Raw genomic sequence first — 26,295 nt, forward strand, 5'->3', positions numbered from 1 at the left:
TGCCTTCCTTACTACCAACTGAATTTGAAGCTGTGTCTCAACATCACCCAGTAAATTTGTCTCAGGAGCCTCCCTTGAGCCAAAGGAGCTTTTTGGACACTCCTCTTTCTCCTAACTTCCTTCTCAATTCAGACTTTCCGTTTATGTCCATGGTTCATAATCTTGATGACTTCCTTGATTTACTAGAGTTTCCCTTTTCCTCTCTCTCACCTCTCATATTTATCAATCTGCTTATCAACACTTTCAAAATACCGTGACTACCTTGACCCCAGCTTTTCTGACATCATTATACATGCCTTTGTCTCTTCTTGCTTGAGTGCAACTTTTTCTGTGGCCTTCCCAAGACTCAGCTCTGACTCCAATCTCTAAAGAATGCTTCTACAGCTATTCAAAAAGATAACATTGCCCCAGAATCAAGCAGCTCCATTGGCTTCCATCCACAAACAGCTTCATCAGATCTCCATTCCATAGTCCTTTCTATAGTTCTTTATTACTGTTTTTTTTCCTCTTCAGAGAGAAGACTTGAAGACCTGAATTCCTTGAGTCCATTAGTGACAGGCTATTTTGATTCCCTGTTCTGAAATCAAACAGCATTTTCTGATAACTCTCTCTTTTTCCTTCACAGATCCAGGTTTGCACAGACAGCAATTTTTCCTGCAGAGACCATCAAATGTGGTAGCCCTTGAGGGAAAAGATGCCGTTCTTGAGTGTTGTGTTTCTGGGTTTCCCACACCCACCTTCACATGGATGCGAGGAGATGAAATTATTCCTGTCAGGTATTTAATACTCGGGTCTCTTATGTAATGAAAATTTGTTTCCCAGGGTGAAGTAAGGGTAAAACATTAACTACCATTTTAAGTGTTGTCAATTTGGTTCAGCTTTGAGGAGATCAAGCTTTCATTTTAAGTAATAATAAGACTGGATGTGCACATGAAACTCCTGTTTTCTTCCTTTGCAGCTGTGCATGCACATCTGAGGGCAGAATTTGGCCATAAATGCCTTCTTTTATGAAATGCTATTTAAATCAGGTAGAGCGGCATTCAAAAGTTAATTATCACATTTAATAACAACATTATAAGATCAGAGCTAGCTCACCAAAAAGTCTCTGTGGAGTACCTTAGATCCTGAGTACTTTTCTTAGGAGATTAATGTGAACGTGGATTTTTTTTTTTTTGTCAATGTTACAGATCCAAAAAATATTCATTATTGGCTGGCAGTAACTTACTTATTTCTAATGTGACTGATGACGATTCTGGGACATACACTTGCATTGTCAGCTACAAGAATGAGAACAGTAGTGCCTCTGCCCAGCTCACAGTTATGGGTGAGTACAGATTTCCAGACTCTGTTCGAGAGGAGTCCTTTGCTTTCCCAAGAACGTGGATAACCGTTAGCGTTTATATAACTCCTTCCTCTGTGCGTCTCCATGTACTTATCTCTAAGCTGGTGGAGTTCCCACCCTTCTTTGAACAGGATTTTCACTCACCTATAAACGGTGTATACAAATAATCAATATACCTCATGGAAGAACATAAAACAGCAGAATAAAACTTCTTACGATGTCTATGGCTTATAATCTAATTGCTAGTAGAATATTTGTTGGTGTCAAATCCCAGCTTGCTCCATTCAGTTAGCTGTTTTTTCTTGTTTATGGCATCACAAATGGAGACAATGGTGATCTGCAATCTTATTTTAGCAAGTTGTGCATAACTATAGTATTGCTTACTGAAATTGATTTATTGTTTTCTCTTTCTCTTATGACTCCATGGCCTTGCTTTAGCATCTGGTATTATGTGCCTGTGTTGTTGCTTTTAATGGCCAGGCTTTAAAAACCTTTGGGTTGAAGATCAGGAATTCAAGCAAAAATATGTTGTTTCCCACCCCCAAGTTTGGAAGATCACCTTTCATGCTACCCACTGAGCAATGATGCAGTGAGGATTTCCTGTGTTACTTAGGGTGAACAGATAGAAAAATCAGGGGGTGGGGCATAATAGGTCAATATAAGAAAAAGCCCCGAATATCAGGACTGTCCCTATAAAATCAGGACATCTGGTCACTCTAGTTTTACCTTCTACATAAAAATGTTTTCTCCTCTATTTCAGATGATAGGTTTAGTGGCTAACTAACAAAATATGTTGTCTGAGAAACATGTGAAAAGATGTCCTAGAAATTTTGAAACAGGCTTTTCTCCCCTATTGTGTCAAATTTTAATAGAACCAGAATTATAATAAATTCTGAGAAGTGTTGTGTTTTTTTAATCGGAGAACAATACCAAGCTGCATTAGCATTATTCAATAAGATTCAAGAAACTACATAGATAATACTTTGTCAAACAATAGCATAATTTCAATGTGCTGTTCATTTTGCATTCTGGTTTTAAAGCTTATGCATTAAAATACTTCCATTAGAGAACAGAGCCCAAAGTTGGATTATAGGATATTCAATGCTTGTATAACAATATCCTTTTATCAAATCATAATGCAACGTTATAGTAATTACACATGATGGAAACTTTCTTTCTATTGCTTTAGGTACATTAATACAATATATTGTTTTATTGGCTACATTTTGAAAATTAAAAAATGATTTTATAATTGCAAAAAATTCACCTTAACTATTTATTGTAAACCTACATTTCCAATCTGCAAAGAATCAAACACAGAAATGGAAGAAAACTTCTGGGATAAAAGGCTTATTTAGCTTTGCCGAAAGATGCTGATCAGAAACCAACAATGAAATTATAAAGAACTGCAGCTATTTATGTGAATCTTCTTTTTTTCTCGCCTATAGTAGATTGCAGGATCCTGTGGCATGGGCCAAAGCTGAAATTTCAATGCTCTGTAGAGGATTTGGCTATCCAGTTTCCATGAAAGTTAATAGAAATTTCATATCCAAATCCTTTCGGGACTTGAAAATCTCAGCCCATGTCTTTGTTCTCTATAATGCACTTTACTATCGCTGGACTATGACTCTATATAAATATATAATAATGTTATGCTAAAAATGCATTATATAGAAATTAACTTTGCATTTATTTTCATGCTTATACAGAGAGAAATATGTAACGGGGAGTGTACTACAATTTTGGGGACAAACTTGGATTCAGATACTTCAGTGATAATGGTCATATATGAATGGTAGAAGAGAGGTTTCAAAAGGTGGCACTTGTTACTTATTGACCACAGTTTGATTGGGGCTGTACCAGCATAAAGGGATAGCACAATCACTGACACAATGAAAACGAGATCTAAATTTGACACAGAAACATGCAAATGCATGCAAAATACATAATAAAAATGCATAATACAAACATTGTGCATGCAAAACAATCAATTGTATATGCAAAGTAAAGTGGGTTGGGTTTTTTTGCATAAGTGTCTAGTCACATAAGCTAATGAAATGTGGGTGTAAGTTTTGGAAGTACAATTTTGATAACTTTTAAAAGTTTGGTCATTTATTTTCATAAGCATGTAGGGTGGCAGCTTTAAATTAACACCATGTATCATATTGCTTAGCAACAATTATTATGTTGTATTGCTATAGTGAATATGTAAAAGATTCAACAAAAACGACACACCTACTAATGGAGGGCAATAGAAATCCCCACATATCCTTATTTTCATAAAAATTGGACATATATATTTGTTAAATTCATCTCCATAAGTAGGAAACTCTCTGAGAAGTTTACCAGAGTTGCTCATACCATCAGCCTAATTTATAGACATGTAATAATTAATTGATGGTTTATTCATTTCCCATTGGTGGGGTATAAATCCGTATATGTTCTTCAGAAAAAGTTGAGTTATTTATCAAACAAAAACTGTGAATTGCAAATGCACATTTAGTTGTAAAGAATCCATTGTTTATTAGAAAGATAATTGTTTTCATGTAAACAGTTCGTGTAAGAGTATGTTCTGGAGAAAAGGGCGGGCAAGCATTTTACATGTGTCACCTAAAAAATTAAACACTCCAATAATTAAATCTTCTCCTGAATGCAATGTGAATGGGTCAATACTAGATCAAAGTTAGTTGCATCACATGATAGGGCGAAAGCTTCATTATTTAAAAGATAAAAGACTATCTGGCAGGAAAACCAATGTCTTTCACTGGAAAGATCCTAGGTATCATTTCTCTTGAGGATCTTAAAACAACCCCTTACCTGTACTGGCCATAATGCTAAAAAATGCAGAAAGGAATGAAGTTGCTAGAAAGGCTAAATAATATTTGTTGCCAAATTTTTAACTCTGAATATTTCACGTACAAATCCTTTTTGGCAGGATGTCAGTTGTGTCTCCTTGTGCAGTAGAAAGTTTAAAAGTCCAGTAAATATTACCTCCTCACTTTATAAATCAGCTGCATGCTTGGCAATGATTTTAAAGGACTAGGCTGTTTAATGATGACAATCACTGGCAAGATGATTGCTATGGTTAGGTTGGCTAATGAGTGTCCCTTATAACTCTTCTTTCTAGATTGTCTTAAGCTTTTAGAAGCATTCATCTTTTGGGGTTGGAATTTTTCCTGTTTGATCTTGGAAGGTGAATTTAAAGGTTGAACAAAATCTCTTTCTCAAGAGATTAAGTTTAGTGATTTCATTTAGATATTAGTGAGCAACAGCTCAATGTCTAGTTGGCAGCTGGTATCAAGCAGAGTGCCCCAGGGATCGGTCCTGTGGCCGGTTTTGTTCAACATCTTTATTAATGATCTGGATGATGGGACGAATTGCACCCTCAGCAAGTTTGCAGACAACACTAAGCTGGGGGGAGAGGTAGATACGCTGGAGGGCAGGGATAGGGTCCAGAGTGATCTAGACAAATTGGAGGATTGGGCCAACAGAAATCTGATGAGGTTCAACAAGGACAAGTGCAGAGTTCTACACTTAGGAAGGAAGAACCCCATGCATGGCTACAGGCTGGGGACCGACTGGCTAAGCAGCAATTCTGCAGAAAAGGACCTGGGGATTACAGTGGACGAGAAGCTGGATATGAGTCATCAGAGTGCCCTTGTTGCCAAGAAGGCCAATGGCATATTGGGCTGAATTAGTAGGAGCATTACCAGAAGATCGAGGGAAGTGATTATTCCCCTCTATTTGGCACTGGGGAGGTCACACCTCGAGTATTGCATCCAGTTTTGGTGCTCCCACTGCAGAAGGGATGTGGACAAATTGGAGAGAGTCCAGCGGAGGACAACAAAAATGATTAGGGGGCTGGGGCACATGACTTACGAGGAGAAGCTGAGGAACTGGGGTTATTTAGTCTGCAGAAGGGAAGAGTGAGGGGGGATTTGACAGCAGCCTTCAATTACCTGAAGGGTGGTTCCAAAGACAATGGAGCTCGTCTGTTCTCAGTGGTGGCAGATGACAGAACAAGGAGCAATGGTCTCAAGTTTCAGTGGGGGAGGTCTAGGTTGGATATTAGGAAACACTATTTCACTAGGAGGGTGGTGAAGCACTGGAATGGGTTACCTAGGGAGGTGGTGAAATCTCCATCCTTAGAGGTTTTTAAGGCCTGGCTTGACAAAGCCTTGGCTGGGATTATTTAGTTGGTGTTGGTCCTGGTTTGAGCAGGGGATTGGACTAGATGACCTTCTGAGGTCTCTTCCAACCCTAATCTTCTATGATTCTATGATTCTTTAGCCATTTCTGTATGGAAGAATGGGCCTGAGATGGGCTGGATTATAGCACTGATCAAGCAAAGGTCTTTACTCCAGCATGGAATCCCACTGATTTCAGCACAGTGTTATGCTGGAGTGAGAGTCAGAGTTTCCAGTTCCAGTCACTGGATTGGAGCTTAATTTTGCAAAACTGACTTTTGCAAGCATTTATTGTAATGAATGCATATCCCTGACAGTCTCTAAATTCTATACATTCCAATGGCAAACATAATGTGACTGCCAGATTTCAAATAACATAGAGTTAGAATTGTGCCTGTCAAGTCCAGGAAGATGTACATAGTCTTTTGAGGATAAAGAAGATTTTTAATCAAATAAACACTTCCATATTAATGTGACATATTTTCAGGTTCATAATAAAATTGCACTTGGATCTCAAAGCTACTTTTAATTGGGTTGAGATTATTGTACATAACATAATTGTTGTTCTTTCTTTCTGTGATTTAAAGATCCTGTAAATGTCGCATACAGAGCAATACAGAAGTGAATTGTTTCACAGCAGTGCAAGGTCAGCACACTGGCTTTGCATGGTTTCAGGTTACTGACTAGACAGAGATTGCCAACAAGAACAGAAGATTGGGTCCAAAAGGTGGTGTTCACAGAAAAACACCGTTCGTAGTTTTTACAAAGCAAGTTATATGTAATCTATAAAGAGACAACTTAGAAAATGCTTCCAAACTGCAGCCAGGGAAACAAGCACCTTTTACTATTGAGTTTTCAGGACCAACTGTTTTTTGCATCAGTTTTATTTTCCAGCAAGAAAGATGAGCCTCCATGGTGTTATGAGCCAGGTCTCCAACAAGTCTAGTTTAGTTTGCCAAGACTAAGAGGTAGTCGGTATTGCAAAGGATGGTCAATCTAATCTTTGTTTGGTTTTATTTCCACTGCGGAACATCCATTGCCAGAATATGTGTGCACAGATCAAAAGGATGAAAAATACTGACTGATGGAGGCCTGGAGCATGTTCCTGTGTGTGAATAATTTAGGAACAGAGTAAATGCTAGGGGAAAAGCCCTGTGTTGAAATAACATTGTTTGACATGCCTAGGAACAAAAGCCAGTCAATTGTATATTAAGGCTACAGAAGCATCTTTTAAACTTACCCTGCTTGGCACAAATCATGAAGCATTTATATAAGAAGGATTCAGTCTACTCTGGATGTGAAAAATATGTCCAAGTATATACCATATTACTAAACATCAATGGTAAAATAATTCCACATTGTAAAAGATCATTCACTGTTCTTAAATCCCTGACACAGAAACATTCCAGGGTAGATCCTCAACTGGTAGAAATTGTAATAATTCCATTGAATTTGCTGGAGTGAAGACAATTTACACCAGTTGAGGATCTGTCCCTCTTTACCTTTGCATGGTAGGGTGAGTTAAGGATCCCATATCAGTCTGTTCTGTTAATATTTTTGAATGTTCTGTTTGTGGCCAATAGCTAATCCCACAGCAGCTAGCTGACGTAGATTGTTCAGTCAGGTGTTTTATTCTGAATGCCAAACACAGTTGAAGCTCTTTACTTATTCTCTAACTGAATCTATCATTCTGTTTGGAACATTGTATGTTTATGTATGCAATGGAAAGCTAAAGTGGAAACAGACCATCCAAAAGATGGTTCCATGATGCATTATCCCAGGCCATTTTTAAAAAAAATTAATAAATCTTAAATCCCCAAAAGGCTGTAAAAACTCCCTTCAAGTCATTTTTACCATCAATATGAGGTGAAGGTCCAAAAGTAGAATACAGGATATCAGAGGTTTTTTTTTTAAATTTCTTCTGTATATATCAGAAGTGAATGCAGAAGCAAACTAAGGATGCAAGAGGATAACTCATCCACCCTGTCATTTCCTCTTACCATTATCGAAGTCCCTCCTCTTTTGCTTCCCCATGCCCCAGCTCTTCAGTGCTGCTGAGAGGCTTGTCAGTTTCATCATGCTGCAGTGTCCATTTTCTTCTCATTCTTTTTACGATTTATCTCTTCGTGGCATTAGTGGGAATTGTGTGGTTAAATTCCATGGAACTGTAAGGGCATGCTTTGCATTGATGTCTTTTGTTTCCTGGTGTTTTCACAGTAATATTAAGTATCAAAAATATGTTTAAGCGTTGACATGAATGAAGTAAAAGTAATGTATTTAGCTTGGGCATTGGAAAATATTTTGCATTGTGCTGTTGGGAAATGGGATAGGCTGCCTGTGCTCAAAGAAGTCGCAAGAGCTGCAAACATAAAAAAGAATGGATGAATCTCTGAGGAGTGCTGGCACTTCAACTTTATACCTACTAAAATTCAGCTAGTCATTCCAAAAGATGGGCTGAACTGGATGGATCAATATTTCCTTTCATCTTTGTTTTCTCTTATTTAGAAAATTTTTAAAATACATATTATGCGATCAATAGACTTTAAGGGCTCCATAGGAGCAGTTATTTTCCATCTAGTAAACACCCATTTGGTCAGTGTTCAGAATGTGTTTTATGCAATTGATTGAGAGGCTGTAATGTTTCCTTGAGAATCACTCCATCCACTGTTGCATCATGCTTATGAAGAAAATGGAAGAATTATGATGAAGATGATACAGATGCAGTTACTGCAAATGTTATGAAAAGCAGTGCTATTGGGGATATACCCCGTATTTATCTTAAAATCTTATTAAATCCTTTTCTAGCATTTTTTTAAGTAATTGAAAATTGTAGACTTTGTGTCATACAGAATAAGTTATATTTGTTGACCCTCTGTTTTTATTAAGGCTGTGATGGAAGTTTTTTCTTACCCCATAAGTTGGGTGCCTGCATGCAAGGCTCACACAATAAAGGCAGTATCACCGAGGGTGGAGAAATCTAGGTACCTCACAGGTTTTGATCATAAGTAAGCCTTCTTGTGATTTGCATCGCAGGTGAACTTTGCTTTTGGTGAGAAACAGAAATAAAAAGAGAAAAGCAGAAGTGTGGGGAGAAATGGAGGGGTGTGATGAAGATTTGTCTGCTTAGAGTCTCTGGTTCAAGTTTGCCTCAAGGAAAGAAAACTTTATTGCTAGAATATAGAAGGATGTTGAAGGTAGCATTGAAACTAAGAGTTTAGTAGGATTATAAAAAGAATGGACATTTTATATGAATAATGAAAACATCCAGAGTTGTTATAAACAAAGTTTTTAAAAATAGAATTTTGGTAGGGATATAAGCCCCTATGTTTCCATGCATTAGTCGACATCTAATGAATGAATGGTAAAGAAGAAACTTTCCATTTTGAGGTGGGGTTCCATAACTTTACTCTGCTTTATGCTGAATCTGCTGGTACTGGTCAATGTCCGAGACCAGATGCTGGACTAAGATGAGCACTGCTGTATCCAGTATAGCATTTTCTTTGTTGCTGTGTTCCTTGCTTTCTTGAACCTGTTGGTGCAAATGTGAGCAGTTCGGTCTGTAGCAGCATGATAGAAAAAATTCTGCTAGTGTCTTGCCTTAAAGGGCTCTCACAAGAGTGAATTGAAAATGAACCCAGATCAAGGATGTCTGGGGACGGTGTTTGGTAATCTAAGAATAAGCACCTAATTTACATTGAATTTCAGTGGGAACTGAGCACCTAACTCATTCAGACACTTCTGAAAAAGTAGTCCTTGTCAATACACCTGTGGGCTAGGTTCTTACAAATGCACAGGCCACACCTCTCTTGTGCTACTTATTTATGGGAAAGGCTTGAATAAAACTCCACTTATTGCCAGTTTCAGCTAATATGCATATTCATGTTCAACCCAACAGCGGAATATGCATGTAGAAAGGAGCTATTTGTTGTTGGTGCTCTCTCAAAATGACCTAGGGGAAATTGTTGGAGATACTGAATTTGAGGATGATTTCCCCAGATCTTTGTTGTGGCAATGGAAATGCATCGGTCTGTGGGAAAACCGGTTTGAATCCATCTGCACAGGAAGATCAGTATTGGCATGATGCCTTTGCTACTTCTATGCATAACTCTCTAATTTAGGAAACATATCATTTTGTAGAGCTGGCTGTAGTGATCAGTCAGATACTCTATAACAATCAGAATGGAAATTGCTCATATTGAGCCTTATAAAAAGATTCAACTGTACTGCATAATAACAAGTGAGATCTATTCTACAAAAAGGACAGATCATCACAATAGCAGGTAGTAATCTGTTGTTCTGTATGGATAGTTTAATGATCTACTGCACATATGTCCTCAAATCTGCAGAACAACAACTATACTGGTAACTAGAATGCTCTGTTTTTATTTGCAAAAAGAACAGGAGTACTTGTGGCACCTTAGAGACTAAATTTGTCAGTCTCTAAGGTGCCACAAGTACTCTTGTTCTTTTTGCGGGTACAGACTAACACGGCTGCTACTCTGAAACCTGTTTTTATTTATATCTCAATATTCTGTAGTGACACCGATACACATCCCCCTTATGGCCAACACTAACGATTCTTCTGTGATAGGCAAACCAGCAAATGCCAATCCGTACTGCTCTATCACACCAACTTGCTGTCACCCACACAAACAGTTACTGGATGCTTTGCTGCTCTAGGCAACCACTTATGGCATCTGTATTATGCAGCTGCCTATGTGTTCTCCTCAAGAAACTGTCAAAGGAATCACTTTTTAGGCTTGGGGTAAAATTTTCTGAACCGATTAAATGATTTAGGAGTCTAAGGGCTGTTTTCAAAAGAGACTCAGAACTGGGTGTACAAAGGTGTTTAAAGATGCAGATAGGTACTGTGACAGGGTCAGGCCAGATGGCTACAGAAGAGAGTTAGAAGGCAGATATATTAGTCCCAGATGAAGGAGGTTCATTTTCCGTGGGTAAGGTAACAGGGGCAGTTTTTTTTTTTTGAAACAGAAAGGAACTTGCTGGAACAAATTCAGGCAGGCAGGCTAATTAGGACACCTGGAGCCAATTAAGAAGCTGCTAGAATCAGTTAGGGCAGGCTGGCTAATCAGGGCACCTGAGTATAAAAAGGACCTCACTTCAGTTTCTGGCATGTGTGCAAGGAGCTGGGAGCAAGAGGGACTAGGAGCTGAGAGTGAGAAGGCGTACTGCTGGAGGACTGAGGAGTATAAGCATTATCAGACACCAGGAGGAAGATCCTGTGGTGAGGATAAAGAAGGTGTTGGGAGGAGGCCATGGGGAAGTAGCCCAGGGAGTTGTAGCTGTCACGCAGCTGTTCTAGGAGGCACTCAGGGCCCTGGCCTGAACCCGGAGTAGAGGGCGGGCTTGGGTTCCCCCCAAACCTCCCAACTCCTGATCAGACCCAGGAGGAGTTGACCTGGACTGTGGGTTCCACCAGAGGGGAAGGTCTCTGGGCTGTTCCCCGATCCACATGGTGGATCAGCAGAGACTGCGGTGATTGTTCTCCTTCCTTTTTCTCATGCTGGCCAGTGATGAGGTTAGCTGAGTGAATGGCAGGTTTGAGCCACTAGCAAAAATGGCCAAACTGAGGGCTGCCGTGAATCTCTGAGGCGAGCAAATCCGCCAATAAGCACAGGACCCACCAAGGCAGAGCAGCGGTGTATTAATGCCTAGGCCGACAAATTTGCAGGGGCGGCAAATTTATAATAGCAGCCAGAGGCTGCTTCCCCCGATGCCAGTTTGCACCCTCCGGCCCTGCCCCAACTCCACCCCTTCCCTGCCCCCATTCCCCACCCCCTCCCTGCCCCTATTGGTCCCCTTCCCTAAATCCCTGCCCCAGCCCCACCTCCTCTCCTGAACGTGCTACGTTCCTCCCCCTTCCCCTCCTCCTTTGCGAAGCTGTTTCACGCACAAGCACTGGCAGGGAGTGGGGAGAAGTAGGACCCTGTGGCATGCTCAGGGGAGGAGGCGGAGTTGGAGCGGAGGTGAGCTGGGGTGGGGGGGGCGGCAATTATTTCTGGGCCTAGGGGTGGAAAAATCATTAATCTGCCACTGAGGCAGAGGAGGAACTTTGTCACAGTACCTATTGGGATTTTCAAAAGGTTAGGCACCTAACTCCCACAGGCTTCAAGTTAATCTTCTGTAAATCCCACGAGGCACCTATTTGTATCTTTTGGCACCTAAATACCTGTGTAAATCTGGCTTTTAGGCACTTAGGAGCCTTATTCTAATTGAAAGTGGATGGGTGTTAGGTTCCTAGGCACCTAAGTCACTTTTGAAAATGGTACAGTGGGAGATTTTCAAAGGCACAAAAGGAGAATGGCTGCCTAACTCCACATAACTTTCTGTGAGAGATAGGAGTCTAACTGCTCCTTGTGCCTTCAAAAATCTCCCCCTTAGGTTCTTAAGTTACTTAAGTGTTTTTCAAAATTTTATCTTCATCTAACATGTAAGGCCATACCTTATGTCCATGTAGGAACACTAAGCTGTACACTGTACTTTTTTTGGTACTGCGTTGATTGATGTTTGGCTCATGAGGGTCAAAATTTAGGGCCTTATTCTGATAACACTGGAGTCAAGGTGGACTTTCCCCACTATTTCAGAAGCAGGATTGGGCCATATACAAACACAGCAGGCACATAGCTTCATTTGTTGTCCCTCTCACTCATGCTTACCACCCTGATGACCATGACTATGCATGCAGATGTATAATTCTCTCTTCTGTTATTCTTCAGAAGCCCAGATATTATTCATTAATTTTTCAATGTTGTGTAATTAAAAAGCAAAACAGTTATTAAATTCCAATTTAAATATTTGTCTCCCCCCCCTGAGAAATAAGCAACAGAATAGAGGAACAAACAAACAAACAAAAAATCATGCATTCTTTTAATGCTGTTGCTTAGCAACTACACTATCTTGACTCAGACTGATTTTAAAAACTGGTTTGTATGCTGTTTCATAACTAATTTGCCCATAGGTTGTCTGGTCTCAGATGCAGGGCTTGCAGGTGAGCACACATCTTTGAAAATCAGGCCAAAATGTCAGTTCATTAACCTCCACGATCTTCTACATTGCTACAATTTAGGGTTGTGACTGAATGGATTTTGCTAAGTTTTATTGTTGCTGCTTCTGACTCAGAATAGTTATGAGTATGTAAAGCCTGTGTTGACATCCATGGTAACAGACAATAAAATGTAATAAATTCTAATAGAACACAATATAGTTGTTAGCAAACTACCTAATAAATTAAAACTAATGGTTACCACTGTGTTATGGATGTTGATTCTATGCCTTCTTGGCATTCCCTGCACTATTCTACATTATGCAGGAGAAAATGTCAATTGTAATGGCACCCCAATTTTCTTTCTTCCTCCAGTAATTAATCTGGTATTTATAACTCACTTCTCCTTATTCTTTAAAGGGTCAGAAAAGAAAACAATTTCATGATTTGAGCCTGGATTTTGCAATTCATTGCATGTGGGCAAAACAGACTCTGCTTGTTCAACAAATTATAGGAAGTGGGCCTAAATTATCAAATTACGTGAATTATTATTGGCCAGACCTTAACAGTGGAAGTGTAGATACCAATTGTCCTTCAAAAGAGGAAGGATAATTTTGTGGTTAAGGCTGTAGACTGGCAAGATCTATATTTTCTGAGTGACTCTGCAAATTAGTGGAATGGACAGTTCATCACGCCTGAGAGATCGGTCCCTGAACAATACTGTGGCAGATTCCCAGCAGATGTAAATCAAGACAACTCTGACCCAAAATGCCTAACTTTCTCCGGCTGTCAAATGGGAAGAATGTCTGTCTATCTCTCTCATTGTTTCAAAGATTAATTAGTACACATGTCTTAGAAAACTTCTAGCCCTTTAAAATTTCTCCTAACCCACAGGAAAGGAGTGTCATTTATGGGAATTTAGGCTATGTCTAACCTTATGGTAATGTGTAGAGTACATATACTGTATGCATCCCGAGCACAGGTGTATATATAGCAGTGTAGATGGTGAAGCACTACTTAGGTGAGTTGAGTAAAGACACGTCAGAATCGTAGGGTAGTGCCCTATGCACCTCTCTACACCCCAGTCAGTACCTGCCACATCTATGCTGCTATTCCCTATTAGTATCTGAAATAAGTAACATTTTTTATTTTTGCATAAAGGCAAAGTCATTAAATATAGTTGTAAACCAACCCCTCCACCTGCCAAAAAATGACCCATTGAGGAAAACTGAAATTACTTTTCAGTTTACACTGGCTGAGTGGATGTGTTTGGTTTGGGTTTTTCTTTTGTTAAGAGCTATTGGCATCAGCTGCTGCCAAAATGATTCACTGAAAAACAAACAAACAAACGAATAAATAAATAAGCCCCAATAAATAAATAAATCTTGAAAGAAAGCATCTTTATTCTGTTTATAGTGAATTCCACACCCCCACTACAGCATGCTCCACACAAGAGGTTATGGGACCAGATTTTCAAAAGAGCTTAGGGTCATATTTTCAAGTGCTCAGTACCCAAATCGGGGACAAATTTTAGAAAGAGTTCATTCCCTCTGAGGCACCTGAATAACAGCTAGCTTGTCAAAAGAACTCAGACACCGAGCTTTCTTGAAATCTGGCCCCAGTTATGGGTACCGAGCCTTTCTGAGAGTTCTAGCCTTAAGGGTAATTTCAAAAATACAGTGCAAAAGGCTCTTAAATATTGCATTGCATGTGCTGGGCTTGTATCACTCAGCATCTTCTCCTGTGGGTGTTGGATAATAAAGCTAGAAACCTCTGTATCATAGGACTGTCTCGACATTAATATATTATGAATGTTAACATAGTATTTATTTATTTGCAGTAGCATCGCCGGTGTGCTAGGCACATTCCAAAGATAGAAGACAAGAAGCTAGGAAAACACGAAATGAAAGGGGACTTTCCCTATAGCGCTGACTGGTTTTGTGGAGTAAAAGTGACAGATCATGCCACCACACACACACACACACAGACACTCCAAACAGCTTGTAAAAAACAAACAAAACCAGGAGTGATTAGGCTGCTGGAGTCCTAAGAGAACTAGGCCTCTTTCAGCACAAAGCTTTTCTGTGGATGAGCGGTCTCATTTTTCTGGTAGGAGTTTTTTCCTGATTCGTACCTTCACCTTAATATGTTCAAATTTCCTGTTGGATTTTTACCATCTTGTTTTGTTACTTAGCAGAATGGACAGAAGTGCTTGTAGCTGAATGCTTCTGAGAATGATCTGTTAAGCTAGAAGTTCAAGACTGCATAAATATATACAGTAATGGGATAAGTGTTTTTTTGTTTCTGTCAAAGTGTTTTGCACTACTGTTCTGGGTGTACACTTATTGAAGCGCTCAGGAGCACTTTCTGCAGCAAAAAGCTTGACAAAAATATTTTAGGCTGATACATTTATAAACCTGTAAAATGTTGTCCAGTTTCATTATTATCATTTGAAAAAATGGAATTGATAATATATTGGGTTTGATTTTTGTTGTTGGTCGAGGAAAATTCTAGGAAGTGGAATTCTGTCCCTCAGATGGAACATCTAAAGCACCACATTTGGTGTGTACAGTTTCATAGACTACAGGAAAACGAAAAGCATGACACTTAAAAGATTTTGTGGAAAGCCTGAATATTATATATTATTATAACATGACATTCATGACAATGTTCATTGGATCAGTCTCTACCCTTTTGCCTCAAAGTTCCAGTTTGATTCAATCTCTGACAAGAGTGATTGAACCTCAGTTTGCTTAATGGTTTTAGTAGATCCTAAGTGAAGTGAATGGTGAATTCCACTCAATCAGATCTGGATTATACAGTCATCCGCATAAAATGAGCACAATTAACACACATCGGTGCAGCTGTAAACCTTCAATTTATAAAAAAAGAAGAAGAAGAAGAAACGGGCGGGGGGGGGGAGAAGGGGAAGGAAAAAAAGTCTCCAGAGTATGGTCTATAATATCCTCTAACTGCACCCTATGGATGGCTGGATAGAAGACTTCCAATGTCAGAACTGTCCCAATTACTGCATCTCAGCCCATATTATGATGCACACAGAAGCCTTCAATCCCTTGTTCTTTAGATTCTTGGAAGAAATGCCTCATGTTAGCTTTCCTGAGTATATTCACCACTTGCTGGGAGAGAGAGAGACTGAAGTCATTTACAGCTCCCACAGTGGTGATCTGCTAGTGCCCATTGGGGAACTCAGATGCTACCTGTATTCAGTGTACAGTCAATCTGTGTACAGTATGGGTGTTCCATTTGTGACAGATTTTCAAAGCTGTTGGAACAAATGGTTCAGGTGAAGTTAACTAAAATACGTTGTATGGAGCATAGCAAAGGCTTCCTAAAAGGTGGCTGGGTTAATATCTGCATTTATCTATTAGCTCAGGCACACAATTCAGATATGCCTGAGGGGAATACTGAATTGTATCTATGTGATGGATACATCATTGTTCATATAAACTGCATAAGTAAACCTAGGTGAATCCCAAATGATTGCTAAATAAATGTGGATTTTGGGATGAGGTGCACTACTTTTCTCTTCCACCTAAAATAGAAGCTGGAAAGTAAACTAAAGATCTTCCTATGTATTCCTAAATGTATTTAAATGTATAATAACTATACAGCCAGCAGCAACCCATCCTTGCTTTGACTTTTTCCATAATTACATATGACCGTATAAAATATTTGTAAGAGGAGTCAGGATAAGTTGCGAAAGCTGCTAGAGTCCCTGAAATTCTCCATCCACAGACTGCACCTGGCACAAGCTTTAATATTACATGCTTTAATATTGTCAAATTAGTGCCCGTTATGGTACTCATTTTTATTACACGGGCACATGGGATTTCTACACTGTAGCATCTACATAGTGCTCAAAACAATCCAGAAGTGAAGTGAGAGTTTGACTGCATTAAAAAATAAAAAGCACAAGTGTGATCAGTGAGAAACGAATTTTTAAATATGCAGCATTTTAGAATGCTCCGAATAACTTTAGTTGTATGTAGCTGGGAAAGACCAATATAGTTAGGATTTACTTTCTGATTCCCTTTTAAGTCTATTATATGCATATTAGTTAAGCCTGGCATGGGGTTTGTGAGCAATGTTTTATTTCAATTTATCGAATTAAACCATAGCTGTAGGCCAATTAGACTTAACCAGGAGTGTTTTAAGCACCTTTTATGTATAAGAAGAAATCATAAAATGAGGTCTCTCTTTTTCTCATATAAAGGAGAGAGCTGCTGTTTATGCGTAGATATTAAATCTCAGTGAGAAAACTAGCAGACTAATCAGACAGCTCTAGCTAGAACAGAGAATAAGGCATCAGCAGACTGCAACATGCTTACTCTCGCTGAACTTTAGCTAGGCTATAGAAGGGAAAGTCACATGAAGCTTCCTGTTATCTTAACCTTCAGCAGTAAGGTTTCCCCCTTGGCAATCTTATCATTTTTACACTGATGGTTTCGTTGAAAGAATGAGTGGAGCAATTTTTAATGAACTCTTTTTTTTTTTTTAAGTGAGAGAGGAAATAGTTTTGATAAAGCAGTGGGAAGTAACAGAAGATTATATGCCACAAGATACATTTCTCTAAAGGAGCCATCTGGGGAAAAAAAGACACATTATGCAAATATTTACGAGGGCTAAACATTTTAAAATATCCAGAAACAAAGATTACACAGTCCCAGAAATGCAGTATGTTTTGTGCTGACAATATACATTTTATGGTTTTCATGTTCCTATTCACTATCAGTGTTCCTGCAAGAATGGATGCATCTCCCATAGTTGGGATGTTTGATAGCTTTTTTTTTTTAAGAATCACACTGCAAACTCTGTAAACTGTGGATAGACATATAAGCTTGTACACAAGAAGAACCTTTCAGAGCCTTCAACCATCCCTCTAACCAAGAGTGAATCTTTGTTCAGGTGTTGAAAAGCCCTCTCCCCATAACCACAAAGTCCACCTGCTCTTTTTACTTTAGTTCACTTCCTTGCTCTAACTGCTAACCATGTCTTACCCCTTATCTGCCCCCTCCTCTCTGTTATCCAGCTAAGTCCAAACCAAATCCCTTTTTCCATGGAAGGAGGAGACTAATGGATCTGTTCTCTGACTTGTTTTCCATCTGATGAAACCCTCTCTCTTTTTCACTGTGGCTCTTCCCCCCCACCCCGCATTTCCCCCCATATGATGTGCCTAAAAAGTCTATGAACCTCTCTGATTGTTCCAAGATGAATGTTTGCTTCAAAGTCCTGGGAGTTCAACCCACCCTAAGTATGCACAGCATACTTTGAACTCTAGAGAATGCAATACTGAGCTCATGAATTTTAGTAAAAGCATTTTTTATGGCATGTAGTAGCTACCTATTAGCCAACTTGACAAGGAAGTTTTTTGGACTTTCTTTCATTAAATTTCTGGTTTAATGAAAACAGAAACAACCTCCCCCAAACCCAAAAGATCCTAATGTCACTGCCATCAAAATAACCCTTATTTTTCTCATAAAAGTTTCAGAGCTAAGGGTTAATTTCCTTTGTTTCAGCTCATATATTTATTGTTGTATTTCAGAAGCAGTCAAGTTAGATATCTTCTCATGTTTGCAATTTAAGAGATTGCAATGCACGGAAACACAGCAATGCATGGAAAAATACTTTGTTCACGGTTTGTGTGGATTGGCTCACTTTGAACTTTGGACTCAAATGAACTCAAAGCAAACTTGTCAAAACTGTCTCAATTCACTAGTTTTGTTGTGAAACTAAATTAGCTCACGTTTGTTTGCAAAGTTTGTGATGAGATTGGGCTGAGAATCAAATCTGTAAAGAAACTCGTGTGATTTGGGGTTGTCTAATGAGTTTCACAAAACTATAAATGTTTTTAGTCAAGTTGGAGCAAAAAGTCCATTTTTCTGAAAATTTTTCTTTAATACTTTGGTGGTCAAATCCGTGATTATTTTTGCAGCATGCAGCTTCTCTTTTGATGAGGGTTTCCTGAATGTGGTTGAAGTCTGCAAATGTAAAGTTCATTAGTTGTTATAGGGGAACATTTTACTAATTTAGGTATATATAGTTTTGCTTCAAAAAGAATCAATCTGTGAGACTGCTACTTGAGTGACTTAGCATGGGAGTTAATTGAAGTATCAATTTTGGCCATTATCTAGAAATACTGAATTTGAAAAGTATGTATATTGATAGTGCATACATTTTTGATATTTACGAAGCAAATTGTTCCATGTAATTAAACGAGATTGAAGTGTTGTTGAACTGCATAGAGTACCTTTAGAATTAGAGTTTCAAATATTATTCAAATGGTTTTTGAATTTATTGGTTCATGGGGCTGGGATTCATTTTTGTTCACTCTGTGTTAATTTTTAACAGTCTTACAAATATATTGTTTGTCTCACTGCCAGAGTCTTTAGTTCACAATAATTTGCAGCGTGGCAGCTTTTCTCAGTCATCTGTTTATGCCAGCACACTAGCAACTGATAAATATATACTTTAAACTGAATGGGTAGCTAATCATTTTCAAATTCTTTTTTTTTTGTTGGGTTTTTTGGAGTGGTTGGGTGGTGAGAGGAGAATTTGCAGCCAGACTGAATTCAAGAACAACTTCTGGTCTCCACATCCATTGCCATGGGGAGATAAACGCATATGTGCGGAGATAAACTACTTGCTATAAAACTCTATGCTGGGAAGAAACATGGGGAGTGAGGTAGATCCAAAAGGCAACCAATCTTAATATTCCGCTGCTTGGAGATTCCTGCCATTAAAAAAATTTTTTTTCAAAAGATATTTTTATACCCCACCCAAAATCTGTGAATTGTGCAACATTTCTGGGAAAGCACCAATTTGACGAGCTTAATTCCAAGCTTCTATTACACAACCAAAGAGGAATTTCAGACAGTCACATTACAAGACTCTAACATTAATCCCTCACAAACAGCACTAAAATCCCGAGACCAGTTTCCTACCTTGAGCAGAGAGATAGCTCAGTGGTTAGGGTGCTAACCTCACAGAGGTGTTGTAAGGACAAATTCCTTAAAGATTGTGAGGACCTCAAAAACCACAACACCGAGAGCCATGCACAGTAATTTAATAGTTATTTAATCTCAGTCATTGGAGAAAAAGTCCCAGTGACTTGTATGGGAATGTGTACCATGTATGGTTGCTTCTGCCTAAAATTACAGTAGTAATTAATACTGCATATGGTATAACAAATACTGCCTTTTTAAGAGGGAAGCTTGCATTTTTCTTGTAGCTCTGTGTATTAAGGAAGAAGACAATCCTACAGAATGACAGAAGAGAGTTTGGAGCTAACTGCCAGCCTGACTGGGTCCCTGCTAGGCATCTCATACATTGAAATCTGAAGTAAAAGCACTATCTGAACCCCAAGGACGGAGGGAGGGGCAAAAACTCTTTCAGAATATGGTTGGACTGTGTTATGCTGTTTGTGAGAGCACAGCATATAGTGTCTGCCCCTAAAACACATGTACATAGCAAGCTGAGTCAAGGCACCCAGTAAATGATGGATGACCAAATGAGCTACGTCTTGCAGGAATGAGATTAGCCTGCTGGATAAGGCACCAGACTGGGCATCAGGAGACCAGTTCCATACTGGTTTTCCCAGTGACTTTGGGCAAGTCACTTTATCTCACTGTACTTCAGTTGCCCTATCTGTAAAATGGGTATAATAATATCAACCTACTCTGTAAAGTTCTTTGAGATGTATGGATGAACATTGCTGTATGAGAGCTATGTGTTATGACGGTTTATATTTAGAAGAACTATGGGTGTCTCACCCCTTTTAGTTTTTTTCAGTTCATGTTCTTTTTTTTTTTAAAACGTTGATCTTTCATCCCTCCTTGTTTTGTTGCTGCTTTTTTATTTATTATGTTTTATTTTTCAAGTATGAGGATTTGGATAATTAGAGTATGTATGGCATGTTCTTCACTGATATAGTTCAGCATAGCTCTAGGATCTCTTACTTACAAATCACTGATATACTATCATCACGGTTTATTGAGGATTTTCTAATGATGTCAGTGGGGTGAGGGCAGTTTCCTAAGTGAACAGTGGTTTGAAGGACTGAGTTTCAGGGAGCAAATAAGGAGATGAGGTGGCTAGATACATACTGTGTATCCAAAGTACTTACTGTAGAGCCCCTATTTTATTAACTCCCTGGGGGTGAGGTGTTCATAAAATCAAAGTTAATAAAAGTAAACATCTCAAAATTACAGTACATACGGTGCATACGTTAATTTATTAATAATTCATTGATGTGTATGGAAAAAGGCTAATGTAGTGCCAATCTTTAAAAAAGGGAAGAAGGAGGATCCTGGGAACTACAGGCCAGTCAGCCTCACCTCAGTCCCTGGAAAAATCATGGAGCAGGTCCTCAAAGAATCAATCCTGAAGCACTTGCATGAGAGGAAAGTGATCAGGAACAGCCAGCATGGATTCACCAAGGGAAGGTCATGCCTGACTAATCTAATCGCCTTCTATGATGAGATTACTGGTTCTGTGGATGAAGGGAAAGCAGTGGATGTATTGTTTCTTGACTTTAGCAAAGCTTTTGACACGGTCTCCCACAGTATTCTTGTCAGCAAGTTAAAGAAGTATGGGCTGGATGAATGCGCTATAAGGTGGGTAGAAAGTTGGCTAGATTGTCGGGCTCAACGGGTAGTGATCAATGGTTCCATGTCTAGTTGGCAGCCGGTATCAAGTGGAGTGCCCCAAGGGTCAGTCCTGGGGCCAGTTTTGTTCAATATCTTCATAAATGATCTGGAGGATGGTGTGGATTGCACTCTCCGCAAATTTGCGGATGATACTAAACTGGGAGGAGTGGTAGATACGCTGGAGGGGAGGGATAGGATACAGAAGGACCTAGACAAATTGGAGGATTGGGCCAAAAGAAATCTGATGAGGTTCAATAAGGATAAGTGCAGGGTCCTGCACTTAGGATGGAAGAATCCAATGCACCGCTACAGACTAGGGGCCAAATGGCTAGGCAGCAGTTCTGCGGAAAAGGACCTAGAGGTGACAGTGGACGAGAAGCTGGATATGAGTCAACAGTGTGCCCTTGTTGCCAAGAAGGCCAATGGCATTTTGGGATGTATAAGTAGGGGCATAGCGAGCAGATCGAGGGACGTGATCGTTCCCCTCTATTCGACATTGGTGAGGCCTCATCTGGAGTACTGTGTCCAGTTTTGGGCCCCACACTACAAGAAGGATGTGGATAAATTGGAGAGAGTCCAGCGAAGGGCAACAAAAATGATTAGGGGTCTAGAACACATGACTTATGAGGAGAGGCTGAGGGAGCTGGGATTGTTTAGTCTGCAGAAGAGAAGAATGAGGGGGGATTTGATAGCTGCTTTCAACTACCTGAAAGGGGGTTCCAAAGAGGATGGCTCTAGACTGTTCTCAATGGTAGCAGATGACAGAACGAGGAGTAATGGTCTCAAGTTGCAGTGGGGGAGGTTTAGATTGGTTATTAGGAAAAACTTTTTCACTAAGAGGGTGGTGAAACACTGGAATGCGTTACCTAGGGAGGTGGTAGAATCTCCTTCCTTAGAGGTTTTTAAGGTCAGGCTTGACAAAGCCCTGGCTGGGATGATTTAACTGGGAATAGGTCCTGCTTTGAGCAGGGGGTTGGACTAGATGACCTTCAGGGGTCCCTTCCAACCCTGATATTCTATGATTCTATGTAATGAATGGTAACAAATGTATACAGCGTGCCCAATTTTAATTTGAGAGAATTGCAGTCCTTCATTGCTGACAAATCTATTTCTTTTCAAACTTGTACAGCTGCTTGAACATTGGCTGAAGGATCAAATTCACATTTGTGGCAGAAAAAAATAATAAAACCAGTCACTCATAAAATCCATATTCATACAATTGAGGTTTTTACTGTGCATGGCTCTCAGTATTGTGGTTTTTGAGGTCCTCACAATCTTGAAGGAATTTGTCCTTACAACAGGTCTGTGAGACTAGCACCCGAACCACTAAGCCATCTTTCCACTCAAGGTAGGAAACCGGTCTCTGGGGATTTTAGTGCTGTTTGTGAGGGATTAATTCCTCTTTGGTTGTGTAATAGAAGCTTGGAATTAAACTCTTGTCAAATTGGTGCTTTCCCAGAAATGTTGCACAATTCACAGATTTTGGGTGGGGTATAAAAATATCTTTTGAAAAAAAATTTTTTTTAATGGCAGTAATCTCCAAGCAGCGGAATATTAAGATTGGTTGCCTTTTGGATCTACCTCACTCCCCATGTTTCTTCCCAGCATAGAGTTTTATAGCAAGTAGTTTATCTCCGCACATATGCATTAATCTCCCCATGGCAATGGATGTGGAGACCAGAAGTTGTTCTTGAATTCAGTCTGGTTGCAAAAACTGCAGCTTTAAAAGCTTTTTCCCCTCACCACCCAACCGTTCAAAAAAACCCCAACAACAACAAAAAGATAGTTTATCACAAACCATTTTTCTCTGTCGTTTTCTATTTTACCATAAATAATATCTGTAGAAAGAGACAGAAAAGAAAAATGACCCCTTTAGATAGAGGAATAAATCTGAAATGTTCCATACAAATGTGTTCTATTCTTCAGTGCAGCCACTCTTTCCTATGTGAGTGTGTTGTAACTTCTGCAGTATATTCCAGCAGAATTTTATGCAGCTTCTCTTAAAATGAAGAGCATATTCCTGATAATTCATGGTTTAAACAATCCCTGACCAGAAACTCATTAATAAGTGTTTAACAGGGGGAACTTGTCCTCTCCTCATGTCTCTGAGGACAAAAGGGAATTTTTTAAAATGTGAATGATGGATACAGTAATTTCACACACAGAATCTTTTCATCCTAAAACCCAGCTCCCTCACTCTGGTTATGTGGGCCCATATTTTAAAGGACACTTATTTCTCTGTGAAGGTAGCATGAAAAATCTAATTCAGTATTGTGTTTCATAAAGACGGTACCCAATACATAGAGTGTGGGATATTTTTTGTGGGGGAGGAGAAGATACAAGTCGTCTTTTGACTTTTTGTAGCCTGCACAAACTCTACAAAACACAGCACAGTGTGCACAAGAGTTTCATATATATGAAGGCAAATTATTTTGTTCTATTTAATAAATAAATTAATCATATCATACAAAGTTGCCCTGACCTCTGAATTAATGGGGCAAATTTTTGCTTGATCTTCCAATCCATATTTATGAATGGCTTTAGAAGATGGAAACAGGATGGAGAAATTCTCATCTCTCATTAATGTGTAAATTCCTCATGGCATGCTATAACTCAGTAATACCGTGTTGGAAAACAGCCCCCAATTTTCTGTTTTCCAGTTATTTATCATCAGCTAGAGCTATTTGAAGTGATTCTACTTGAATTTTTTTCAATGAAAATTGTAGTTTCATCAATATTTCACAAACCATTTGATTTAGGAAAAAAATTGATTTTTTTTCACAATAAAAAATTTAAAATGAAACAGAATGACCTTTTAGGCTTCAAAATGACACATTTGTTTAATTTTGGCTTTCAAAAAAACAAAATGAAATGAAAATTCAAAGGGAACCAAACATATCAATAAGAAATTAAATGCATGTGTTTTTCCTTTCAAATATTTTCATCAAAAAATCAAAATGTTCTGCAAAAACATTGAACAAAACAATTTAGAAATTTTTCACAGAAATAAAATGGGATTTTTTTTTTTACCAACTCTAGTATCAACAATATAAAGAGTTGTGGGTGTCAGCTGAAAAATGAAGAGATGTAGCATCTTCACAACAAGAAAGTTGGAATTTTTTTTTAAGAGTTCAGAGTAACAGCCACGTTAGTCTGTATTCGCAAAAAGAAAAGGAGTACTTGTGGCACCTTAGAGACTAACCAATTTGTTTGAGCATAAGCTTTCGTGAGCTACAGCTCAGAAGTGAGCTGTAGCTCATGAAAGCTTATGCTCAAATAAATTGGTTAGTTTCTAAGGTGCCACAAGTACTCCTTTTCTTTTTTTTAAGAGTATAATCCATGAGAGGTCTTCCTAAAACAAAAACCAAGTGGCTTTAGCATTAGTAGAGAGTGAATGGCTCATACAATTAGAAATAGAACCATTCATCTTTAATCTTACACCTTCAGCTATGATCTCCCTTATTTAAAAATTTAACTGGGGTAGTGGAAAATGAACATTATTACTAACTATGGTGTCAGGTACCCATACGTGAAATGATTTTTATGGTTTTGCAGAGGACAGAAGTCTGCATCACAAAAAGTCATGACCACAATTTACATTGATCTCCTTCTCTTTCAGCAATGTAAGCACAAATGCCAAGAACTGAATTTACATGGAGACTGAACTACCCTTTCAGGTTGTCTCTTTATATTATGTTTTGTGGGATACCATGAGGAAGTCACTGTTGCTGTGTAAACTATGTATAGAAGACTTCATCTAGCACCTTTTAGAAACACTACAATTCACACTTGAGGGTGAGAGGGACGAATCTTGACTTGAACGTCTGTATATAAAACATCTCAGTTTGAACCCTAATATGAAAAGGAGTACTTGTGGCACCTTAGAGACTAACAAATGTTAAATGTCTCTAACAAATGTTAGTCTCTAAGGTGCCACAAGTACTCCTTTTCTTTTTGCAAATACAGACTAACACGGCTGCTACTCTGAAACCTGAACCCTAATCAGTTATCAATGCTATATTTAGTCAGTGGCATGTCAGTAATTTTTTTCCAAAGAAATTCCTTCAATATGCTAATGTGGTTTCTACTTAGAAAAACAATTTCCAACATGAGACTTGATGGTTATTAGTGGAGCAGGATCAAGACTTTTTTCATTCTTCCTTTTTATTTTCATAAGCACTGTTTCATTTACCCAGAGTTCTCTATTTAAGAGCTTTCACATTCTAACTGATTAGTCATCTTATCAAATCTTACTTCTTTTGTGGCTCCCATGCTACTAATTGAAAATTATTAACTGGACCTAGGAATTTAGCTGTCGTGGCACAATTTGAATTGTGGCCTGTTTAGCAGGTGATGCCTAATTTCCTGTGATTCTCTGTGAATAGAATGGCTACAGAACGATGGCGTGACTGACTTTTGTGACTGTAGAAAATAGAGTATTCCAAGGAGAACATCCTCAATAGATCATCCATATGCTTCGGGTCAAATCCTGCTTGCCATACACAATCATACCTCCCATTGAAATCTATGGACGTTTTGCTTGAGTAAGGACAGCAAGGTGTGAACCTTTATTTCCAAGATATTACATATAAAATTCTTAATACTCCTTAATACATACTACAGTATAACATTTGGAGAAGGGCTACCATGGTTAAAAGAACAAAGTTCTCCTTCAGTGAATCTTCCACTAGGTTGCCTTTTGCAGCTTTTTCCTAAATCAGCGTTTTCTGTCTTCTTCTTCTTCCCAAATCCCACACACTATTACATCTGTCACTGGTGCTGGTAGATCTGGGTTAAAGCAGAAACTATAGTTATTCAGTGTTTGTAGTTAAGTCTGCATTGTATCTTTGCTGAGCCACATTATCTTCAAATGCATCACTGAATACAATTCTGAACGTCACTTTGGCTATATATCTTCTTTATGTGGGGCAGCAGACTGTTGAGTGTGCTGTATCTGCATACATAATAAAATTTTAAAAAAAGCAAGAAGGAATAGTTCAGCCAGTGGGAATAGAAGGATGTTCAGTCAGGGCAATGTTAACTGCACTGGATTGTACTTGTCCACTTGGGTAAATTGCTGTCCACCTTTCCTGTGCA

The 26,295-nt window shown here is 38.8% G+C and overlaps 1 protein-coding gene across 2 annotated transcripts in view; it reads left to right on the forward strand.

The window, feature by feature from the left end:
• DCC (DCC netrin 1 receptor) overlaps positions 1-26,295 on the forward strand; it is a 948,238-nt gene that overhangs the window by 441,837 nt on the left and 480,106 nt on the right. For both annotated transcript variants that reach the window (XM_084629005.1, XM_084629006.1), the window contains exons 4-5: positions 626-776; positions 1,188-1,324. In XM_084629005.1, coding sequence (XP_084485131.1) covers positions 626-776; positions 1,188-1,324 — 288 coding nt within the window. The remainder of the gene's footprint in view (positions 1-625; positions 777-1,187; positions 1,325-26,295) is intronic.

The sequence above is a fragment of the Lepidochelys olivacea genome (genome assembly GCF_965140295.1).
Source record: "Lepidochelys olivacea isolate rLepOli2 genome assembly, chromosome: 5".
NCBI lineage: Eukaryota > Metazoa > Chordata > Testudines > Cheloniidae > Lepidochelys > Lepidochelys olivacea.